This window comes from Callorhinchus milii, unplaced genomic scaffold (genome assembly GCF_018977255.1).
Source record: "Callorhinchus milii isolate IMCB2004 unplaced genomic scaffold, IMCB_Cmil_1.0 Scaffold7, whole genome shotgun sequence".
In the NCBI taxonomy this organism is placed as follows: domain Eukaryota; kingdom Metazoa; phylum Chordata; class Chondrichthyes; order Chimaeriformes; family Callorhinchidae; genus Callorhinchus; species Callorhinchus milii.
The window spans coordinates 20,386,616-20,408,549 of record NW_024704748.1 but is presented as its reverse complement, the minus strand read 5'-3'; the positions used below and the strand labels follow the sequence as shown (position 1 = coordinate 20,408,549).

The 21,934-nt window shown below is 36.7% G+C and overlaps 1 protein-coding gene across 1 annotated transcript in view; it reads left to right on the top strand.

Annotated features, from left to right (window-relative positions):
• The window catches only part of march5 (membrane-associated ring finger (C3HC4) 5), a 37,954-nt gene extending 16,367 nt beyond the window's left edge, over positions 1–21,587 (top strand). Inside the window, exons 2-6 of the mRNA XM_007896513.2 lie at positions 1,432–1,634; positions 15,892–16,022; positions 16,717–16,900; positions 18,023–18,189; positions 20,551–21,587. Of these exons, the coding sequence (XP_007894704.1) occupies positions 1,432–1,634; positions 15,892–16,022; positions 16,717–16,900; positions 18,023–18,189; positions 20,551–20,667 (802 nt within the window). The 3' untranslated portion in view covers positions 20,668–21,587. The remainder of the gene's footprint in view (positions 1–1,431; positions 1,635–15,891; positions 16,023–16,716; positions 16,901–18,022; positions 18,190–20,550) is intronic.
• The last annotated feature ends 347 nt before the right edge of the window (positions 21,588–21,934 follow it).

Here is a 21,934-nt window from a genome sequence, read left to right as displayed (position 1 = left end):
TTATAGTCGAGGCTCTGAGTACATTACTGTATTACTGCCTCAATATTTAGTAAAGTTTTAATATTTTATTTAAAATGTTCCAGATGCCTGTAAATATTTTGAATACAAGTTTTAAAACCCCATTTTAGATTTCATTCAAAGCAGATATATCAAAATAGCAGCAATGAAATTGGTAAACTTTTTCTGCAAAACTGATATAGTAATGATATTGATCATTATTTGATCAGTTAGCATAGAAAACTGTTGAAGCATAATTTTGCAGAGGATTTTTTAAGGGGGCAAAAGATCACCTTTGTGTTTGAATATGAATTATGCCGTGCGCTTTCATAGTTTGTTAAATTGCCCGTGGAGATTATTTTTACCATAGTAATTTTTTCACCCGTGTGCCTTTTAATTGTTTTATGTTAAACGAGTGACATATGTCTATGAATTAATGTTCAGTCCTTATTCCTCAAAGTACAGGTGTCAATATTTGTAGAAAGTAGATTGGGAGGGAGGGTGGGTCTTTGGCTTGCACGATTGACAGGAGCTGGGGGGCAAAGCATCCCACTCATTGACTGGTCTGCACTTCCAAGTCTTGCCAATGAGCCAGACTGGTTGAAGTAAAGTGGACCCACATATAGCTCAGTAACTGGACTATTGAGACTGCCACAGAGGGTTAGCTTGATTCTGACATTCCAATGTCAAACATGTTGCCTTGTAGCCAATTCAGCTCCAAGGAGATACCACTTTACCCCCTCCCCTGGGAGGATAATCACTAGTTGGTCATTTGACATCCAATAAGCATGAGTTTGAACCCTCGCAAGGTGGATGGCAGATGCCAGAAAATATTCTATCTTGATTTGAATTTACTGTGTTTAAGTAGCTTCAAATCATCCACAGTTTGGTAAATTGTTAAATTTAGCCTTCATTTTGAAGCCCATTTTGTATAGCTCTCAAAGTAAGTTAAAGAAAGCAGCTTCAAAATCAAAATTTAGACAAGATTTAGAAATTTGTTAAGATCTGGAACTTCTGAAATGCTAATAAACTGAGTACATCCAGACTGAGGAGAGGTTCCTCCCCCGTACCCCCATATATTTGTGTATCATAGTATGCATCTCACTCCAACTAGTGCATTTTACAATTTAAAATGTTTTGCATTTCAGTTTACTATAGTTTTTTGTTTAAACCTAAATGATTTTGGTTTCTTTTAAGTGTACAGATTATGCAAATTTGAACTTATATTAATTAGTTATGCATTTATCATGTTGTCCATTGTAGATTTTTCTTCTTTATAATAATATATTAGCACAACATTAAAAATTAACAAATTATCTTCATGTATTTCAACTCCATTCCTGCTAAATCAACAGGAATTGATTATTGGTAAAGGAACGGAAGCTCAACATCAATATTTCTTTCCAGAAATATAAATGTTTTTTCTTCATTTAGGAGTTGCTGGGTGTGTTTTGCTACTGATGAAGATGATCGGACGGCTGAATGGGTGAGGCCTTGCAGGTGCAGAGGATCCACCAAATGGGTTCATCAGACTTGTCTTCAGCGATGGGTAGATGAGAAGCAAAGAGGAAACAGCACCGCAAGAGTAGCATGTCCACAGTGCAATGCTGAATATTTGATTGTCTTTCCGAAATTAGGTAAGATCAATGGAGTATGCCTTGAAACAGTTTACTATAAAAGATTCAAGTCATTTTATTATCTTTGATGCAGTGATCAACAACAACAACTTGGATTTATATAGCGTCCTCTACGCAGGATGGCGTCTCAGAACGCTTTACAGTAATGGTTCCCGGGGCCGAGCCAGGGGGAGGGGGAGGAAGGTGACCAAAGGCGCGGTCGAACAGAAAGTTCTTCAGCAGAGACCTGAAAATGGGAAGGGAGGAAGCGAGACAAAGGGAATGAGGAAGGCAGTTCCAGAGCCTTGGGGCATAGTGGCTGAAGGCACGGCCGCCGAGGGTGGAGCGGAGGACTCGGGGGACGAGGAGGAGGCCAGACCCGGAGGAACGAAGGCAACGGGTACTGTTTTGAGGAGAGAGGAGGTCAGAGAGGTAGGGGAGTGCAGAGGAGTGCAGGGACTTGAATACAAGGGTGAGGATCTTGAAATCAATCCTCTCTGGGATAGGCAGCCAATGCAGTCTGGCAAGAACTGGGGTGATCGGGGAGCGGAGTTTCGTGCGGGTGAGAATGTGGGTGGCAGAGTTTTAAATGATTTGGATTTTATGGATGGTAATGGATGGGAGACCGTTGAGGAGGGTGTTAGAGTAATCCAGCCGAGAGGTGACAAAGGCATGGACCAGGGTTTCAGCGGCTTTTGGGGAGAGGTATTGGCGGAGATGGGCGATGCGTCGGAGGTGAAAGAAAGTAGTGCTGGTGAGGGACCGGATGTGGAGGAGGAAGGATAATTGGGGTTGAACCTGTCGCCTAGGTTGCGTACGGGTTCGGAGAGTTTTAGGAGGAAGTGGAGGAGGTGAGAGCCGTGAGATTTTAGACGTTGACGAGAGCCAAAGAGTATGGCTTCCATCTTGTCAGTGTTCAGCTGAAGGAAGTTTGCGTTCATCCAGCCCCTGAGATCTGACAGGCAGGCTGTCGGAACATCAGGGGACTGGGAATCGCAAAGAGAGGTGGAAAAATAGAGTTGGGTGTCATCTGCATACATGTGGAAATGTACCCCATGTCTGCGGATGACATCCCCAAGAGGGAGCATGTAGATCAGAAAGAAGGGGGGGCCAAGGATGGATCCTTGGGGTACCCCGCAGGTGACCGGGTGAGAGCGGGAGGAGAAGCCGTTTGTGCAGATGTACTGCTGGCGGTTTGTGAGGTAGGACTCGAACCAGGCGAGTGCAGTCCCACTGAGGTGGATGACGGAGGAAAGGCAGTGGAGGAGGATGGCATAATCGACTGTGTCGAACACAGCGGAGAGGTCCAGGAGGACAAGGAGGCAGAGGGAGCCATGGTCACAGATAGAGAGGATGTCGTTTGTGACTTTCACAAGCGCAGTGTCTGTTCTGTGGGCAGGGCGGAAACCGGACTGGAGGGGTTCGAAGAGGGAGTGGGAGGAGAGGTGTGCGCGACGTTGGTTGGCAACAGTGCGTTCTAGAACTTTTGATCATTACCTTACGCATGCACAAAAACAGTTTTAACTGCCAACAGTAACCATTTTTAGGATTTTTTTTCCCCAAAAAGGGTAAAAAAAAGATTAAACTACTAGCCCCTTTTTCCAAAGAACAAATTTACATGATCTAGTTCTAGAACGTATAATATGGCAAGATATTGTCCTCTGAATTATTTCACTAACATTTCTGTATCTCATTTAAATAATTTGAACAATAAAAGTCTAACTATTTGAAATGTTGTTTAAATCTCTCCAGGTCCAATCTGCTAGATTAAAATGATAGATAGTATTCTGAGAACATGGAAACTTTGTGGTTTTTGCAATGAACACATTGAGTTGAAAATTCTTCAGAAAAGGATTGAATGTATTGTCTGCAATTGATTTCTGATATACAGAAGGTCTGGTATTAAATGGGCTGATGCAAAGAGCTGTATCCCATAATTAGATTTCCCAAGATTAATTATCTCAATTTTCTCCCCTTTGGTATGGTTGGTATGGGTTGAATGGGCACTGAAGCCTCCAACAGTAAACCCAGTTAATTTTCTTAATTTATAAACTTAGGAAGTGATTCTCATCAGGTACCTCACTCGATTGGACATTTCTTCACATGTGAGCCTAGACGGCCAGTGTCAGCAAAATATGTGACCATTGGGAGATATTAAAATTCATTCCAGTCCTGATCCCACTGGATATATGCCCAAGTGAGTTTTCCTACACCAATCATTACATAATAGTTATAGGAGTGAGAAGTCAGACCAATAGCTCTATAAATGCAATCTTCTTGTTGTTGTCTGTTCAGAGGGATACTAAATATCCAATGGCATTATTCCAAAAAAAAATACAGAATCAGTGCCTCCTGTGAGATTGCGGATTTGAGAACAGACTCAAAAGTAAAAACAGTTAATGGTATGTTAATTAACTCCTTCAAAGATAGATAAATGACATTTTGGGAATTATCTTGAAGTGATATAAGTTTAGGTGTAGACTAAAATGATCAAATACTTCCTATGTGCTGGTTACGTGTGATCAAAGTGGTCAAAATTTGAAATTGATTGCAGGTCAATTAGAACAGGATATATACATTTACATCAGAGGAGAATGTTTGTAGAGGAGAATGCTTCTGGACGGTAGCAATCCAGAACTGAAAAATACAAATGAACAAATCTTCTGGAGCTTTGTTTTGATTTACCTTTGGATTGAGGAACCAATTGTGAAAAAAATTCCCTTGGAACAATGAGTGGTTGGATAGAGTTTGTTTGGGTAATCACAATCTTTGAAAGGGTTTTTAAATGGCCAAATTGCCATTTCTTGTTTTTCTTGAGTGTCCAACCAGCATTACAAACATAATGAAACGTGATAAGAGTGTTAGAAGCCCATAAACAAATCTGTTATGCAGTATAATAATTTGTGCCTTCAGCTGATGAAGATGCTAGAAGTGTTTGAGGTAAAAAGAAATTTAAATTGCATTTGTCTGCTGATTTCAATTTTCTTTGCTTGTGGAATGAGAATACTGCATTACCGTGTGCTCTGATTAATCATGCCTACTTGGTGCCTCTACACATTTTATAGTCCTTTTCTGCATTGTACATAATTTTATGGGACATCTCAAGATATTTGAATTCTGTATAATTCAAGTGGATGCTGATCTTTTAAAATTAAATATTTAGCTATACAAAACTATATTTGCTGCCTTAGCTTCCATATGCACATTATCTTTTCCAGTTTTTGTAGGATAAGCAAAGTGGAGCTTTCAGTGGTCGGATTGACCAAAATTTAAATCTGCATCTTTACTGAACTTTTTCTTCCTTTAGAAAAATACAAAATGAACTGAACATGCTAATGCTGGTGTCTTCAAAAGCCAAATTTAGACACAAAAGCATATTCCTGCTTTAAACGTATTAACTAAAGGGACTAAAATTGGTTTAGTTAAGAGAAAGGGATCATTATACCAATCTGAGCACTTTTAGTTTATTAACTGATTCAGTAGTGTCTGTTTGATCTCACTTCATGTTGTCCATTGTAGATTTTTCTCTCTCTTTCCATCTCAATATCATTGTGTTAGTTTTTCAACTGTGTTTCTGTTCTTCAGCAAACAAATGTGCAGTCTCGTCAATCATTAACTCTAATCCATTTAATCTGTTAAAAGATTTTGCAAAGTTTCTTCCTTCGTCTGGACCAGTTTTGGCTTGTCATGACGTTTCCTAGTTCTTAGCAGTTCAGGAACAATCATGTTCCACACCACATTCAAGTATTACCAACTGTACTTATCTTTGTAATCATTGCTGACCTTCTACAATTTATCAATGTCTTTTTGAAGCTAAAATTACTTATAGCATTTTAAATCTGACCTTCATCAAAGATTAGTATTTCCTTGCATATTGAGTAGTTCCAGTTCTGGGATTGTGGAACCCTTTACATCAGAAATTTCCAACCGACCAGTACATGGGTGGGGCTCGTAATTCTGATTGTCATCCTTCTTTGAAACTGTTGTGTTGAGAAGTTAATTGAGAAAAATACCGAAGAAATTATATAATTCACGAAGTCCTCATGTGGGGCGAAACTTGTTTTTTAAAAAAAATATTACAGCAAGAAGACAAAGAGGTAGGGAGTTCTTCCAAAGGATAGTTAGAGTTGGAGGATCTTAGATTTTACTTAGAAATGACTCCAAAAAAGAATATCACATTATACTTAAGTTTTACTATTGTATTCATTTACTTCAGCTTGCTCATTGAGAACAGAATTTATCTGCACATCTGCAGCTATGAATTGAGATATTGTACATATGGACTGAAAAAACTGTTAATGTTATCACTAATGGTCTGGTCTTTCACATGAAGAACAGCTGCTTGGGCAAGATACCAGGAGGCATTTGTAGAACTAGGCTTTGGTGTATATATAGTAACAAAAATGTGGATTTCTGTTTTGAGTGTTCTTTCAATTTAATGATGAAATAGAGTTGTTTGTCATGTGAAAAAAATTACACATGTAATCTTGACTAAGTGATAAATGGGTGTTAGTTGCAAGATGTAATCTTTCGGTGAGAATTCGCTCTAGGTAAGAATTATTGCTTAAATATATGAATTAAATTTCAGAGCCTACCTATTTCAAAGAGGTTTTGGGTCCAGGATGTGTTACTGTCATGGGCAATAGATATTCGTAAATTGCTAAGTGCTGCTTTCTCAAGTCAAATTTGTTACCGGCACCTAATCCAGAAGAGCAGTCCATCGCTGCCATTCACCTTTATTGCTGAATTCTGCTGGAAGGAGTAACTTCAATTCTAAAAGGTTAATTCTAACACAAATACTGTATTTTACACACACAAGAAACATTGTTCTACCGGTCCTGTTAGTCAGCCAGCACAATAGATAGCTGACAGCTATACATATATCGAATCACTGTGTACCAGAAATGTTGCTTAATTTGACCCTGAATTTGATTTCTGAATGAAATGATTGGAAGTTACTGATTTATTCATACTGGTACAATATTTAAGCAAGAGGCAGCTACAGTAGATTTGTGTTGTATCTGTATTGAGGTTGAAAATAAAAAGCAATCAGCAATGTTGAGCCTTAAAGGCCCTTTCCTGCTTCAAAATGCTGTTAGGTTAAAAGTTTTCAGTATATGAATTTCTTTATGGTGCATGCATTTTTACAACACATTTCTTTATATTAATGGGTTGCAGAAGGAACTTTATAAGGAATAGCTCTTGTTTGCAATCTTGTTAATTTTGCTATTGAGGTTAAACACAAGCTTGGTGTTGCAAAGAAGATAGATTTCTAGAGCAAGAAGAGGTGTTAATATCATGTGTCGGCTAAGTAATTATCCCTATATAAAATTAGCTTATTTATTTGGGTGACAATATAAGTTTGCTATTTTCTACTCTTAGTCTTTAAACAATTATAATGCAACTGTATTAATAGTAAAAGACAAGGAAAACGATTTTGTTATTGGAAAGCATTGTTGTTCCAATTCAATTCTGTTCCATAGATGCATTCTTTTCTATTTTCCTTAAATCTCTTGGGGTGCACTATTTCATCATTCACCAACCACGTTAAACTGCCTTGCACAAAGTTATGTACAATATATTTGAACTAATTTACAATGCAAATTTCAGAAACCATTTTCAATATATATTATATATATATGCACACACACCAGAGTTATTGCCGGATTAGACTGCAGGTTATTCATACTTTGGGATATTCAGTATGTATTTTAAAGGTCATGAAAACCTCTTTATAGCTCCTCTTGTTACTAACCAGCTTTTGAATAACATGATTTCAAGGTCAAAGATGCAAAGCCTCATTCTATTAATACCATGATTGCGTCTGCTGCAGGCAAATCATTGTGTGCCTTGTGGAAGGTGAGGATTTTAGATGTTCCATTAACCAACTTTGTTGAGGATCTAATATTTCAGCAATACATTTTTATTTGAACACTAATAGATTTTTATATAAATATATATATATATATTCGTCTGTACTAACTTCCAATGTTCAGCCATGGTAGTATTTTGAACAAATAAAAATTGGTGTTCTCAAGCTAAAGTTATCATTATTAGTATTTTTGCGACTTGATAAATTTATACCAATTGCAGTGATGCTACCATTTAGAGCCTCAGCTTTAGGTGTGCTGCAATATAGAGTAAAGAGAGTAGTCCTGCTTTCAAATGAACTGGGATCAGCCTCAACAAAATATTTTTCAGAACTCTTCTGGAGACAGTAACACCTTAGTGGCAAATCTAACGGTTTGCTGTACGTGGCAGCTGCTGCATAAAGGCTAAAGGCTGGCTTATTAGGAGAGGTTTGCAGCAAGAAAAAAAGTCACCGTTCCCGATTTACAAACAGAAACTCGGTGTGACTTTGGAAATGTGCACTCAGCCTCGAATAAATGGAGTGAATTCCAAACCACCAGATGCTCCAGCATTGGAAAGATGCTCTGATTTTTTTAAAAAGGCCTTAGGCTCATTTTTGTGCTGTTTACACTGACAGAAGCTTCTTATAAGCCTTTTCTTGTGAAGAAAAGTGGGCATAGGAGCTGAGCTCAGTCAAAACACCGTGAATGCTCAACTACTCCTTGTTTATTGCTTTTGGAAGATGTACATTTTCTGTAATCAGTCTTAAACCAGTTGGGCTAGTCAAGTCCAAGTTATGATGAAGTTTCTATTCCTGTTCTTTGTCTCTTGCTTTCCTTTTTAAAAAAATTTTGTTTACAATGTTTACAAATGGCATTTTCTTTGAAAGGATTGGCAAACGTTGTCTGTTGAGGGACAGAACACTCTTGCTACTTTGCAAGGATAACCAGTCACTTTGCTTTAGGCCTTTTATGCAGTGCAGTTATTATTATAATTCTGTCTGCATTGAAACCATCTCTTATCAACTTTATAATCCTCCCAGGGTATGCAGTGGCTTTTTGCTCAGTAGCCACACCTTAATTCCTTAAGGCATTGCCTGTTTAAGGCACTATAATGAGGTGAAGGTTACATTCTCATGAACAATGTACATGCTACACTTCTCACCTTCCTTTATTCAAGAGTGTGAAGCTCTGTGACAAGAGACATTTGTAGGACTGCTGTGAATACTGCTGCATCATGTTTATTGGATCACATTTACTGCTATGCGAACTGTATGGTCTATTTTCTTCCGATGAGGTAAGGCTCTATCCTATTAGAAGGCAGTCGATCATCTGTGAACAGATGAAACTCATCTCAATAGTGGTTGTCAGATAAACCTAAAATTGAAGTGCTGTGCACTGGATTGTGAACAGAATGTTCTTTACATTAAACTAGCTGCCTGGATTTATTATTCATGCTTTATAATGTGAATCCTACATATTCTGTCAATTTAAAATGTTTCATGAATTAAAATTCTGTTACAAAATGCTTCTACTGATGCTCTGTCTTGTCTTGTTGAAGACAGAGCATCAATAGCAGCATTTTAATCCAGCGTTATTTGCAATTTATTAACCTGGCTCATTATTAAAAGCAACTGAAGGAAAATCTAATTAAAATTTAATTTGAGGATTCATTTAATGTACTATGATGGCACCAGGTCCAATCCTGATATTTTTTAAAATTGTGGTCAGGTAAAATCATCCATCTTCTGTTGAATTAAAATCATAAATGTCCTGATTGTGATATCCAGGTTGCAAAAATATTGATTTATATTGTTTACCATTATCATTGATATTTTACAGCATTAAGGTATGATTCTGTATTTCTATAAAGATGTGTGTAGTATTTGAATTGTTTATTAAGTACTTTACACAATGATTACAGAGAAGGGGTGGGTCTGGACTGTTTGGCAGGAAGTGTTCAGTTTGCAGGGTCAGCTGTCCTGCTGAGCTAAATAAACTGGATGCCTAGCAGTGAAACTAGCAGTGCCCGAGGGACAGTGGAGGGTTGGGAAAATAAAACTCAGCAGTTCTGGTGTTGGAATTTAGCTGAAGGTTACTCTTTATTGTTGTCCTTGGTACATTATTCTAATGATGTATCAGCAACATTGTCTACTTAAAAAAAAGTGAATAAAATTGGTTTGTTCAGATTCATATATTTTACAGGAAGTTCTAAAAGGAATTTGATGCAATTTTACAGTTTGCTTCAGGAGTACAACTCTGGTCTGCTTCTTGTTCCTCACTCCTTCTGACCTGCAATTGAAGACCTAGCTTTCAGCCCTTGTTAACTGGAACTCTCTTCCTAGATCACTTTGCATTGTTGCTTCTCTCCCTGCCTTCAAACTGACCACTTAAAAAATATATTTTGAGTTTATCTTCAATTAACACCCTTAAGGAACACCTAGAATGGAAAAAATAACAAATTGTATTTATATAAGCGCCCTACACACAGGGTGCCTTCTCGGGGAAAAACTGATAGCTAGAAAATATAATGGTGTAGGGATGTGTTATAAGCACATTTATACCTTTTTAATGTTGAAAACCTCCCAAAAGTGCATTTTCAAGCCTTTTTTTAAAAGAAGATGGTTTTTCAGAATTTTCTCTCAGTCCAAAACATGATTTCATAAACTGGACAGAGAAGAATGAGGAGAGAACAACATTGATTGTAACAAAACTGAGAACATAGTAGAATAAGGGGATTACGATAGTAAGGCATTTCACTACCTTTCCAGTCATTTTAGGATATTCAAATAACTTATGGATACATTTTGATATTTTCAGATTTAGCATCTCACAGAATAAAATATTTTCACGTGGCTTGATCAAAATATAATACATTTTTAAACAAACTTTTTTTCTTTTTTACCAATTGAAAAACTTCATGTCATGTTTAATCTTGTTTGCCGTATCTTCCTTTATTTTAAATATTGAAACATAGGAGCCAGAATACTGATTGGAGTTTGATGGCATCACGCACTATCCTTATCAAAGTGTGACCCACTTTTTGAGCTGAAAGTATAATGTGAGATAACACGCAGTGCCAGATTTCATTATAGAGAAAGAACAATAAGCTGTACTTGCTCTACTGTGTAATATGCGGAGATATCTCTGGTAGTTGGAGTCTGTCTTTGATACATTTGCAAAATTTACCACGTTTGCCAACAAAAACGTCTTCTGATGTAATAAGGTGCTATACCAAATGCAAGAATTAATATTATTAATTCAGATAGACCCAGTGAATTTAGGAGTATTATGCAGTAATATAATTGTTGAAATTAGGCTTTTTTTTGTAAGCACAGAAGACTTGCAAACATTTTGTCTTAAATATATTCTCATTCTAAGAAGCTGAAATTTTTGCAAGGCCTCTGTTATAGGCTGAAGAGGTGAGAGATGAATATCCTATTGAATATTGTAACTTTTCTATTTTTGGGAACAGGTACATTGGAAATTATTTGTTTAGTTTCACAATCATTTACGATAAACTAAATACATTATTTTTGTAGGCATTCCCTAATTTTTGTTGGTTTAATTGAAAAATATACTGTGGAAAAATTGAGCTAAGCAGATTTCATTGTGGCTCAGTTTATGCTCTCGTAGTGAGGAGGGGAATAAAATATAATGTTTTGTTATGTATATACTGCTGATTCATTGTAAAACTATCACTGATTTACTTTTTTTGAATGTATTTATAGTTGTACAAACCCAGTCCAGGATATTTTCATTTTCCTACTTATTAAATATCTTATAATTTGTTTTGCAATCCATTGTAAGGAGCCAATACAATTCGTTAACAATTTTATCAAGACTTTAGAATAAAGACTCGGCTTCGAGATAGGAAATTGGATAAATGTGATGAGTCATGTGTTTGTTTTTCAGTGAGCATCAGGAAGCAATGTTAGCTCTTTAGGCTCTCTGTGACCCCTACTGGATGGAATTAAATAGCATTAGTTCAGCATACATGAAACTATATGCTGAACTAATGTACATATGCGCTCTATATGTAGAGAGATTAGATTTAGTATTTATATTTGAACCATAAATGTTCTTGATAACTTTCATACCTTGTGACAGAAATCCATGTGTATTTTTGTAGAATGTCATACCCAGTGGACATGAACAACAACAACAAAATTACATTTGTATAGTGCCTTTCACATCAGGGGGAACGTCATGGTATTCTTTCTGTACAAAACAGCAGGCTTCAACTAGGAAAGATCTTGTTCATGAGTTAATGGATATTAGGGAATTGAGTTTTGTAAAAAAAAATCAACAAACTCTGACCCCAAGATTCTTATTTGCTTTTTAAAAAATGATTAACCACTGTGGAACAACATTGTGCAGGGGGCAAAATGTGACCTTGTCTAGGATGTTGTGGGTAAATGTAGTCAAACTTTTATGATGCTTGACTAGTTTACCAAAAACTTGTTTGCTTGGCTAGAGATATTGCAGATTGCATATAAAGCGAAGTAACTTATTTGTAATACAGTCCTGCCCAGTTATCTCAAACCTGTTTATGTCGACATCCCGCTTATATCTACAAAACAGTAAAGTCCTGGTTACTTCTCCGCACATTAATAATACAATCTTACCGTCTATGTCGAGGTCAACATAAACTCAGGCAACTTATGTTGATAAATTTTTTAGATCCCTAACAGTACTAAAGACCGTGTTTTATTACCACTTTTGTCAACAATATACTCTTAAATTACTTTTTTTTACTATTTTTCTAAATAAGTTAATTAATTTTTTGTCGAAAATGCACATAAATAAATGGTTCAGGAATTTTAATTAAGTGTATAACTTTTTAAAAATAAATCAATGAAAATGCATGTAATGCATAGTTCAGAAATTGTAACTACAGAATAACTATTGTCTGCTTGTGACCCCCTATGTTGACAAACTACCTATATCGGCAAAACTCAAATAGTCCCCAACATGTAAGTGGATAGGAACTGTATGTATTTTTACCTCAACCTGTTTATTCATTCATTTAGCAATTGGACCTGCAATACAAATCACCTGTATGCTTTTTTTATCCAATATTTTCTTATTTCTGGATCACAGATCACAAACCATTCTTCAGCTCAGGGTGCAAGGAGGAGGCTGCTTGCTATTAGCAGGTACTCCCCAGTGCTGCACAAGAATCAACTGCCAGAATATTTTGAATGACATCCTCTGACTTTCCCACTCTTTGTAGAAAACAAATAGTCTATGCTTTCTACAATGTTGTCATTCAGGTTATTAAAAATAATCCTTGCATTTGATATTGTGTCCTGTGACGTCAGAAGTCTCAAAACACTTCACAGTACTTTACTTCTGTAAAGTGTAGTGACTATTTGTAGGTGCACATGACAGTTAATTTATGCATAGAAGTGTCCTACACACCATGAAGTGAATTACTTTTTTTATTGGATGGATTGTTGGTTGCACTCTTGTCTCCGAGTCAGAAGGTTGTAGGCTCAAACTCCATGTCAAAACTTTGAGCCTCACAGTCTATGCTGACACTCCAATGAAGTATTGGAGTGCTGCATTATCAGGCATGTTGTCCTTCAATGTCTGTGAACTAAAAGTCCTGAGATGTGACATGAACCCACAACCTTTGTCCTTCAAATGAGTTTTACTATATTATTAGAGCTAGATGGCCAACATTATGTTCAGTAAGGGTGTTGACCTGCTCAAGGTCACAGGTTTTTCTGACCATTGCCCTCATAGGTTTATAATCTGTATGCAGTGAAGAGGTCACTGTTTGTCTTTAAAATCAAGTAGGAGATATCGTCATCATGAGTATGCTACTTTTGATGACCTCTATCAGTCAAAGAATGATTATGCCTTTCTTCCAATTAACTGAGACTTTTAATTGAGTCCCACACTGTCAGGAGGAATTTGTTAAGCTACTTGATCATTTGGGTTCCATTGTATTTTAGTAAAATATCACAATACTTTTCTGCCTTATTATACATATTTGGGGTTGTTTAATTGCCTCAGTTCCAAAATATCCTTCCTGGTGATGTAGAGCAGCCCTATTGGGGTTTAGCACAAAGATATACAAGCCTTCATAATACGCTATATTTTCACACTCCATCTCAGAATTACCTTCACACTGCATACTATCACATGGTAAATGCCTTCCTATTGACTTCCTGATGATCCAGATTGAAATGGGATGCTTTTGTTCAGTTCCCTTCTACTCTTGAAGAAACTTGTTTTTTGGAAATTATTATTGTACTATTTTTTCCTGCAGAAACTGCTTATTTTTGCTGTATATTAGTGATACTTTGTCAATAAGTATAGAATAATGAGTGAAAATAGTGGAGCAACTGCATTGAAAAAATAAAGATTTAGCAAGGTAGCATGTAATTAAGCATAATTCCTCCAATTATCTGTGGGTTTTTATCTAAAGAGGATATCACTATTGCGGGTGACCAAAAGTGAGGGCTACACACAGGGAGACAAAGGGAGAATTATTTGGATATTGTGTCTTGGAAGAGACGGGAATCTAGTCAGAGAAGAAATGTTTATGATTTAGTCAAGTGTTAAAAATCCTCAGCAGAATGTTTTATCTAATTATGTAATATTCTATTGAATTTGGAACATGTGAAATTACACCTGCAGTAACTGTCTCAAGCACAAAGGAGAAGAAATGACCCATATATCCTGATTTTTTTTGTTGCTCAAATCAAGAGTCGATGATTTTGCAAGTTCATTTTCCATGGCATATGTACACAATAGCAATGTAATTCATATCTAAGAGGAATAAGCAACACCCTATTTCTTCAGTGTTACCTGAACTGGGAGAATGAGCAAATACTATCAGTAATCTACCTGTTGATGTCTATAATGCCCTGTATCAAATTTTCTGATTCAGCCCATTTACTGAAACCTTTGCAACATTTAATGAGATCTAATATTCAGCGCATTCATCAAAAAAAATGTTTTCATTTGACTCACAGGACACCTTGTAGTGTTAGTGTAATTAACTTTTGTGGTTTAATGGTTTAGTTACATTAGCAGTGATCAAAGAACAATTTTACTTTCAGATGAGACGTTAAACCGAAGTCTTGTCTCCCTGTTAAAAATCGCATGGTATTATTAGAAAAGAGAAGGGAGTTTCTCCCAGTGTTGTTGCTAACAAATCCACCAAGTAAAATTGGTCACCCACTCCATGATTGTTTGTAGGACAATGTGGTGCACAAACAGGCTGCCTGCCACGTTTTGCCCTCAAAATACAGAGTCAATCTACTTGACTGTATACAGCCTCCACCCTGAACTCCAGGACAACTGGCGTCCTGACTGACTGCCTGTCTGACATCAAGTCCTGGACGAGGGCCAACTTTCTCCAACTCAACGTCAGCAAGACCGAGGCCCTCTTGATTGGCTCACGCCAACGTCTCCGCACCTCAGGCGCTGGCAGCATCAGCCTCCATGGCTGCACACTCAACCTCACTAAGCCAGACAGGAACCTGGGTATCTTGTTTGACCCTGAACTGTTCCTTTCTCCCCCACATCCGTGCCATGACCGGCACTGTCTATCACCACCTCCGCAACATTGCCAAACTCCATCACTGCCTCATCCTTCAGGCTGCTGAAACCCTCACCCACGCATTCGTCACATCAAGGCTTGATTACGGGAACTCCCTCCTCATCGGCCTTCCCAACCTTTCCCATCACAAGCTGCAGATTATCCAAAACTCTGCAGCTCATGTACTCTCATGCACCAGACTCCGTGACCCCATTGCTCCCACCCTCGCCCGACTCCACTGGCTCCCCATCCCCCAGAGGACCGAGTTCAAGATCCTCGTCCTCACCTTCCTCCCACCTCTCTGACTTGCTGACTCCCTACCATCCTGTCCACTCCCTCCGTTCGTCGAGCTCCAGCCTGCTCCATGTCTCCCACCCTACCATCGGTGGCCGGGCTTTCAGCCTCTCTGCCCCCACACTCTGGATCTCCATCCCACGGTCCCTTCGCCTTGCTTCTTCCCTTGCCTCCTTCAAGACCCTTCTCTTCGACCGGGCCTTTGGTTTCCCTCCCACCTCTCTGCCTTCCCTCACCCCTACACCACATCCTTCCGACATAAATGGCGCTCTATAAATGTAATTTTGTTGTTGTTGTATCGTGTGATGAACTTTGGGATGTCTCAAAGACGTGATAAAGCATTATATCAAATTCAAGGATTATTATTCAATGTTAATTAGCTGCCAGGAAACAAAACTCCTCCGGGAAAAATAAAACCAAAACATTTGTTGACAATTAGCTTCACTAGCATAACTACTGTACAGAAATATATTAATGTATTTTCCTAAACCTAAGCTTCACAGAAATTCATCTATTATTACAGTTAAAGAGGTGAACTTTATTGCAGTTCCTAACTAAAGTTTTTTTGCCCTTTTAGGTCCAGTTGTTTATGTTTTGGACCTGGCAGACCGCCTCATCTCTAAAGCATGTCCATTTGCTGCAGCTGGAATCATGGTGGGTTCTATCTACTGGACAGCGGTCACCTATGGAGCTGTGACTGTTATGCAGGTAATTGATTGAAAAGGAGCATATTGGTATATAATTATTTTGTTTTTCTTTGATTATGTGTTTGTGGTTTTGCAAATATTGTGCAGAGGTCAAAATAAATTTGAAATTTGGATATACACACTTTAATTTATAAACATTCTTAGGTTACAGGTTTTCTTTTTAAAATCTCATAATACTATATTTGGTCAGTATCAGTATGAGTGGAATGGTTTTGAACCTGAACTATGGTATATTTTGACTCAATTCTCAGCCCTTACAATTAGTTAAGCAAGGTTTACGTGGACTTAATATGCACATAAAATCTTTTATATGTTTGCCCACAAAAAACACAGAGTCACTCCACTTTACAGTAAATCCTGTGAAGTGCTTTGAGACATCCTCCTGGCGTGAAAGGTGCAATATCAAATGTAAGGGTTATTATTTTATTCTTCTTCTTCCTTTGCTTTTTATATATGTTTTATGACAGTTTTTTTCAAATACTGTAATTACAATAAAAGAACATCTAGTTGGAAACATAGAATCTTAGAGCAATTTTACATACAGAAACTGGCCAGTTGTGAAACCTGTTTAACTTTGAAAATTAAAATCTGCACTAATTATATCCATGTTTCTTTCAAGTGTTTGCTCTATTCTGTGTAATTTTTGAGTCAAATACTGTAATGGGTAATATGGATTTTTTGTTTGCATTTCTAAGGTTGTAGGACACAAGGAAGGCCTGGATATCATGGAGAGAGCTGACCCTCTGTTTCTTTTGATTGGACTTCCAACTATTCCAGTTATGCTGATTTTAGGCAAGATGATTCGTTGGGAAGACTACGTGCTGAGACTGTGGCGAAAGTATTCGACTAAATTACAGATTTTAAACAGCATATTTCCAGGTAATCTAATTACATCTCGCAGCTCATTTCCGAGTAATTGGATTATGTTTCAGATACCTGTAGAGATTTAATGAATGATACTTTTAATTGAAACAAATTCACATAGTTTCTTTAAAAAAAGGCTTAAGAAATGTTAGTTGCCATATTGTTGTTATAGGTTGCCAGTATTTAGCTAATTTTAATGTAAAATATTAAGTTTTAATAAGTCACAATAAATATTTTAATGGTATTTTGGATGTTTCTTCATAACCTTTATGCAAATAATGTCTTATAACAATGTGTGGAATTAGCAAGCCACGAACAGAAAATAAATAAAATGAGCTGTGAGAGCCTAGTTAGTGTCAGCAAGCATGCAACTGTAACCATAGAAACTTAATTCTTATAAACTGCTGCTGAGGAGCTTCATATTGTGTGAGTAGCACAAACAAAGCATGTTTCTGCTGCATAGCTGACAATGAAATAAATATCTTCACACTGGCTCTCAGAATTCATGATCATTGTACCTGTTATCATAGCAACCATGGTACTATTTTATAGTGATCTACTAACCTACTGGCAAAAGGTAAGTTAATTTTAGTTGTTAAGCTAAGGAATGAGAAATTGGAACAGATATATTGTATAAATAGAATACTGCATAGGAAGCCGTTCATCATTTGTGAATTATGAGGTCAATTTCACTTGTGGAATAAACCTGGTGTTCAACTTCCTAAATGGTACGCTATGTTTAAGGAGTCGTGAAAGATAAATGTAGTAACTTACATTGTGTTAGATATTTGGAATAATAGATTAAAATAAATAAAAAGGGTTTGAGAAAAACACTTTTGTATTTGAAACGGTTTAATTTTTTTGTACTTTGGGTCGTGTTCTGGTCACATGCAGTGCATAGACACTCTTTCTTGGGTATCATTACAAAGAGATGGAAAAACCTGGACTAGTTCTTTCATGATTATCCCACAGTATTGCTGATTGCTTAACTAAACAACGCTTGCCCATCAGAAAATATTTGAAGTTCTCACTATAAGCAGAGTGTGTGCTTGCCATTCCTCCCTTCCTTAAAAATGGAACTGATTAGATGATAACGTGATTTTTCTTTTAATGATCTTCCTCTTTTTATCTTTATAGGAATAGGCAGTCCTGTTCCTCGAATTCCAGCTGAGGCCAGTCCACTTGCAGATCATGTGTCAGCCACTCGCATTCTTTGTGGGGCTCTGGTGTTCCCTACCATTGCAACTATAGTTGGTAAACTTATGTTCAGCAGTGTCAACTCAAACCTGCAAAGGACAATTTTGGTGAGAAGTCTTTCAAAAAATCTTCACTATAGAATCTGCTGCTAAAGATCAAAATAATTTATGCATTCTCAGCTTCTGCTAGACACTGTAGAATTCTCTCCACCTAGATACAGACTTTAGGAATGTCCAAAGGGATGATTCTCCTTTAAGAAATTCCTAATCAATCATGTAATACCCTTGTAACAGTTTTTTTGTTAGAGAAATTCAAGATTGGATTACTGCTCAAGACGAGCTGTCAGCAATAGTTTTGAAGGATACTTTTGTATCACCATCTTCAGAGTCCACAGGAAGTGTCTTGGGTTCCATTTCAAGGGTTGCATGTGTCTCTTCACATAAACCTACCCGTTTTTAGACAACTGATTCATGAGAGCTCCATGTCAGAAACAGAGCAAGGTGACAATCTATCAAATCCTCCAGTAACTGGTTCCTGATCAATTACACACAACTTCATTTGGAATCTCTTGTGGGTCACAACCTACAGAGGAGCCCTATTTGTGCACAGCCGAGAAAATTATTTGTATTTCAAGACCCCTTTTCTATTCTACTGATGTCATCACTTCATTAAGAATCTATAACCCAAACAGAGTTCTATTAAAATATCCTAAGTCTCATGACTATGTCTATGTTTGTAGACCCTTACCCCAGACTAAATATCTAATATCTTCAGTTGAACCTCTACAAATAGCGATTCCCTCACAGGGGCTTTCTATATTGACCAGTCACTATCAACCAAATGTGATTTGAGAATACTCAAGGCTGGACCATAGGGAACAATGTTCTCCAAGAAGTTCCATTGTGGCCTGCCCCTCTTTAGTTTACCATGGTAACTAGTGCCTCCCTCACCTCTGAAACTATTGAATGGAAAGAACTCTGAAAAATGTTTCAAGAAATAGCATTCGTCAGGCTACAACTTGGAAAGCTCCTTCTACATTTACAAAGCATAGCTGGAAACTTTCTACACCTAGTGCTGGTGATTTGGTTATTCCTCCAGGTACTTTCACCTCCAGATCTTAAAGCACTGGTAGCATCTTGCAGTGTATGCTGAAGGTTGAGTGATGAAGAAAGAACAATTACCAGCAGGGTTAGGCTTTCCTCATTAGTTCAGCATGATGACATCCCCCTCACATTGAGGACCCTCCAATTAATCCCCCAGGACTTGCATTCATAAAGAATTGACCCACAATTTGGTGGTATGTGGTATAGGAATTTCTTAAAGAGGACATGTCCATTTCAAAAACCCAAAGTCCAAATCTTAGACTTAATATAGTCTGTGGAGGATGATATAAAAAAAGAAGACAATTGCTGGCAAGTAATTTTTCTTTTTACGTTTGTCTTTGTGTGCAAGGATTTTTAGACTGCATATGTTCCCTTATCAGTGACTATTAAGAAAACATCTAAGATATATTAATAGTTAAGTTCAATTATATAAAGTCATTACTGCGTTCGTTTATCACAAGTGCAGCAAAAATGCTTTGGAAATGCAGGTTATATTTTGAATAATTTAGAATATAAGATCGTTGATGGAAAGACATTGAATATAGAGTTTATCTGTGGGTGCAAATCGTACTACTGAAATACATCCAGACAGTGCAACAAATATGATGAAACAAACTACATGTATAAACAACAGTCAACTTAATAAAACAATTAATTTGCAACGCTTCAGTTATTCAGATAAAATCCACATTTAGCACCTTTCCGCTGGCCATAAATTATTTAAAATATACCATGAATTTCTGAAACATCCTTTGCTACTTCTGTAATTAGGGAACGTAGTATTAACCTTGTATAATTCAACTTCATTAGTGCTGGGTTTCAGAATTGTGAATATTCAATAGCAAAAGGATTTTAATGTTCATAAATATATGGTAACACAGTAGTTTTTATTGAGAGGCCTTGATAAAGAGCCTGTAGTTCCTTACATTAAGGTTGAAAAGAACAGAAGAAAAAAAAGAGAAGCCAAGAAAAAACATGTGGTTAGGTTTTACAAGATTATTTTTAAAAACCTATAGATTGTAGGAAAAAGGGGATACTCCGTGCTGTGAGGAGTCTCACAGACTAAGAAAGAGTAAAGTTAGACGTTTCAGTAGTGAATTTGAGTAACAATCTCTCATCAAAACAAACTAAATTTCTTCTGAGTACAATTACTGTTGCTGAAAAATGGCAGTTTAATTGATAATGTTGTGTGCATTTTCCATGCAAATTTAGTTTTCAGGTTTGAATGACTAGTTTTATAGCAATATCACTAACTAAACAGAAAAGGAGAAACATTGAATGGTAAAACTGTCTTTTTGGAGTAATATGATTTTACAACATTGGAATTTCTTTAACTATGGAGTAAATGTTTGTTTGTTTAAACAGGGTGGTATTGCGTTTGTGGCCATCAAAGGAGCTTTTAAAGTATATTTCAAGCAGCAACAGTATTTGCGTCAGGCCCATCGCAAAATATTGAATTTTCCAGATCAAGAGGAGGCATGAGGAGAACTTAGTATGAATCAACAAACTTGGTTAATGTGCTCTCATTCTTATCTAGCAGTTGTGCATTATTGGTTCTATCAAATTGTGCTGTTATATGGTATTGTGATATGCTGCTGGTGCAGACTAATGTACACATTTTTAAAAATAAAATAAAGCACTTTCACTCAGCAGAAACTGATGGGAAATGCCATCAGCAATCATTGAACCCAGGAATGTGATTTGATTTGGTTACTTTTAAAGTACTTTCTTTAAACTGATATGACAGCATAACATTTAATTCATAATAATGTAACGTTGCCGACTGGGAAATCTTACATAATTTTACTGAACCCTGCATTTTAAAAAAAATGCTGAACAAGTTTAGGTCCTTTAGCTATTTTCTAAACAAGTTGCCTTGTTGCACCTTTGTTTTGCAACAAATCTTATTTTTTTAATCAATCCCTCAGTTAAACAATTTCTCCNTTTTTTTCTATTGTGATGGCATTGTGTTCTTTACACACTAATGAAAATACAAGATTGAGTAGCCTTTTCATGGCTGAAAAATAATTTATTCAAGTTCATACTAGCAGCTTTCTTAGGTTACAGAATTTTTTTTAAGAGTTTACTAGTTTTGACATAATCTGCTAAACATTTTGAGGTGCAATGGATACTTTTAAATATCTTTGGCGAAAACATACAGACTTTATTCTTCAACAATGCTATATTGGGTCCCCCTCCCAAAGTTGGAATGTACCTTTCATTGCAAGCTTTTTTGTATTTCCTCATGCTGTTTTTTGTTTGACAGCAGCAGGTGAATGATATTGGTTCATAAAGTACTATATAAATTATTCTGTTTCGAGTTGTTTTACTGTACAGTATTGTCAATTGATCTGTAGAACTCATTGCCCATAATGTATTATAAATAAAAATTTATATTAAAATTAATTTTCTGGTGCTAATTTCAACTCAATGAGTTACACAGCTAACTACTGTCACTGAAGCTTTGTTTAATTGCAATTCCACATTTTTTAAAAAAGTAAGAACACTGGCTGTTCAAATTATTCAAATTTTGTTCATTTTGTTTATCCCCAGGAGTAAATCTTCAGTGCAATTAGCAGTCGCATTTGCCTGCACCTTGCAACCACAAAACATAATGCTTCAAATGCATACAAGTACACTAACCTATTCTTTGTTTATTTCGATATAAATGGGTATTAGAAGCTTGACAAGGATGTCAATCTTTGCATTGCAATCAAGATGCTCTGATGAAACTGATTCTGTTCTTAGA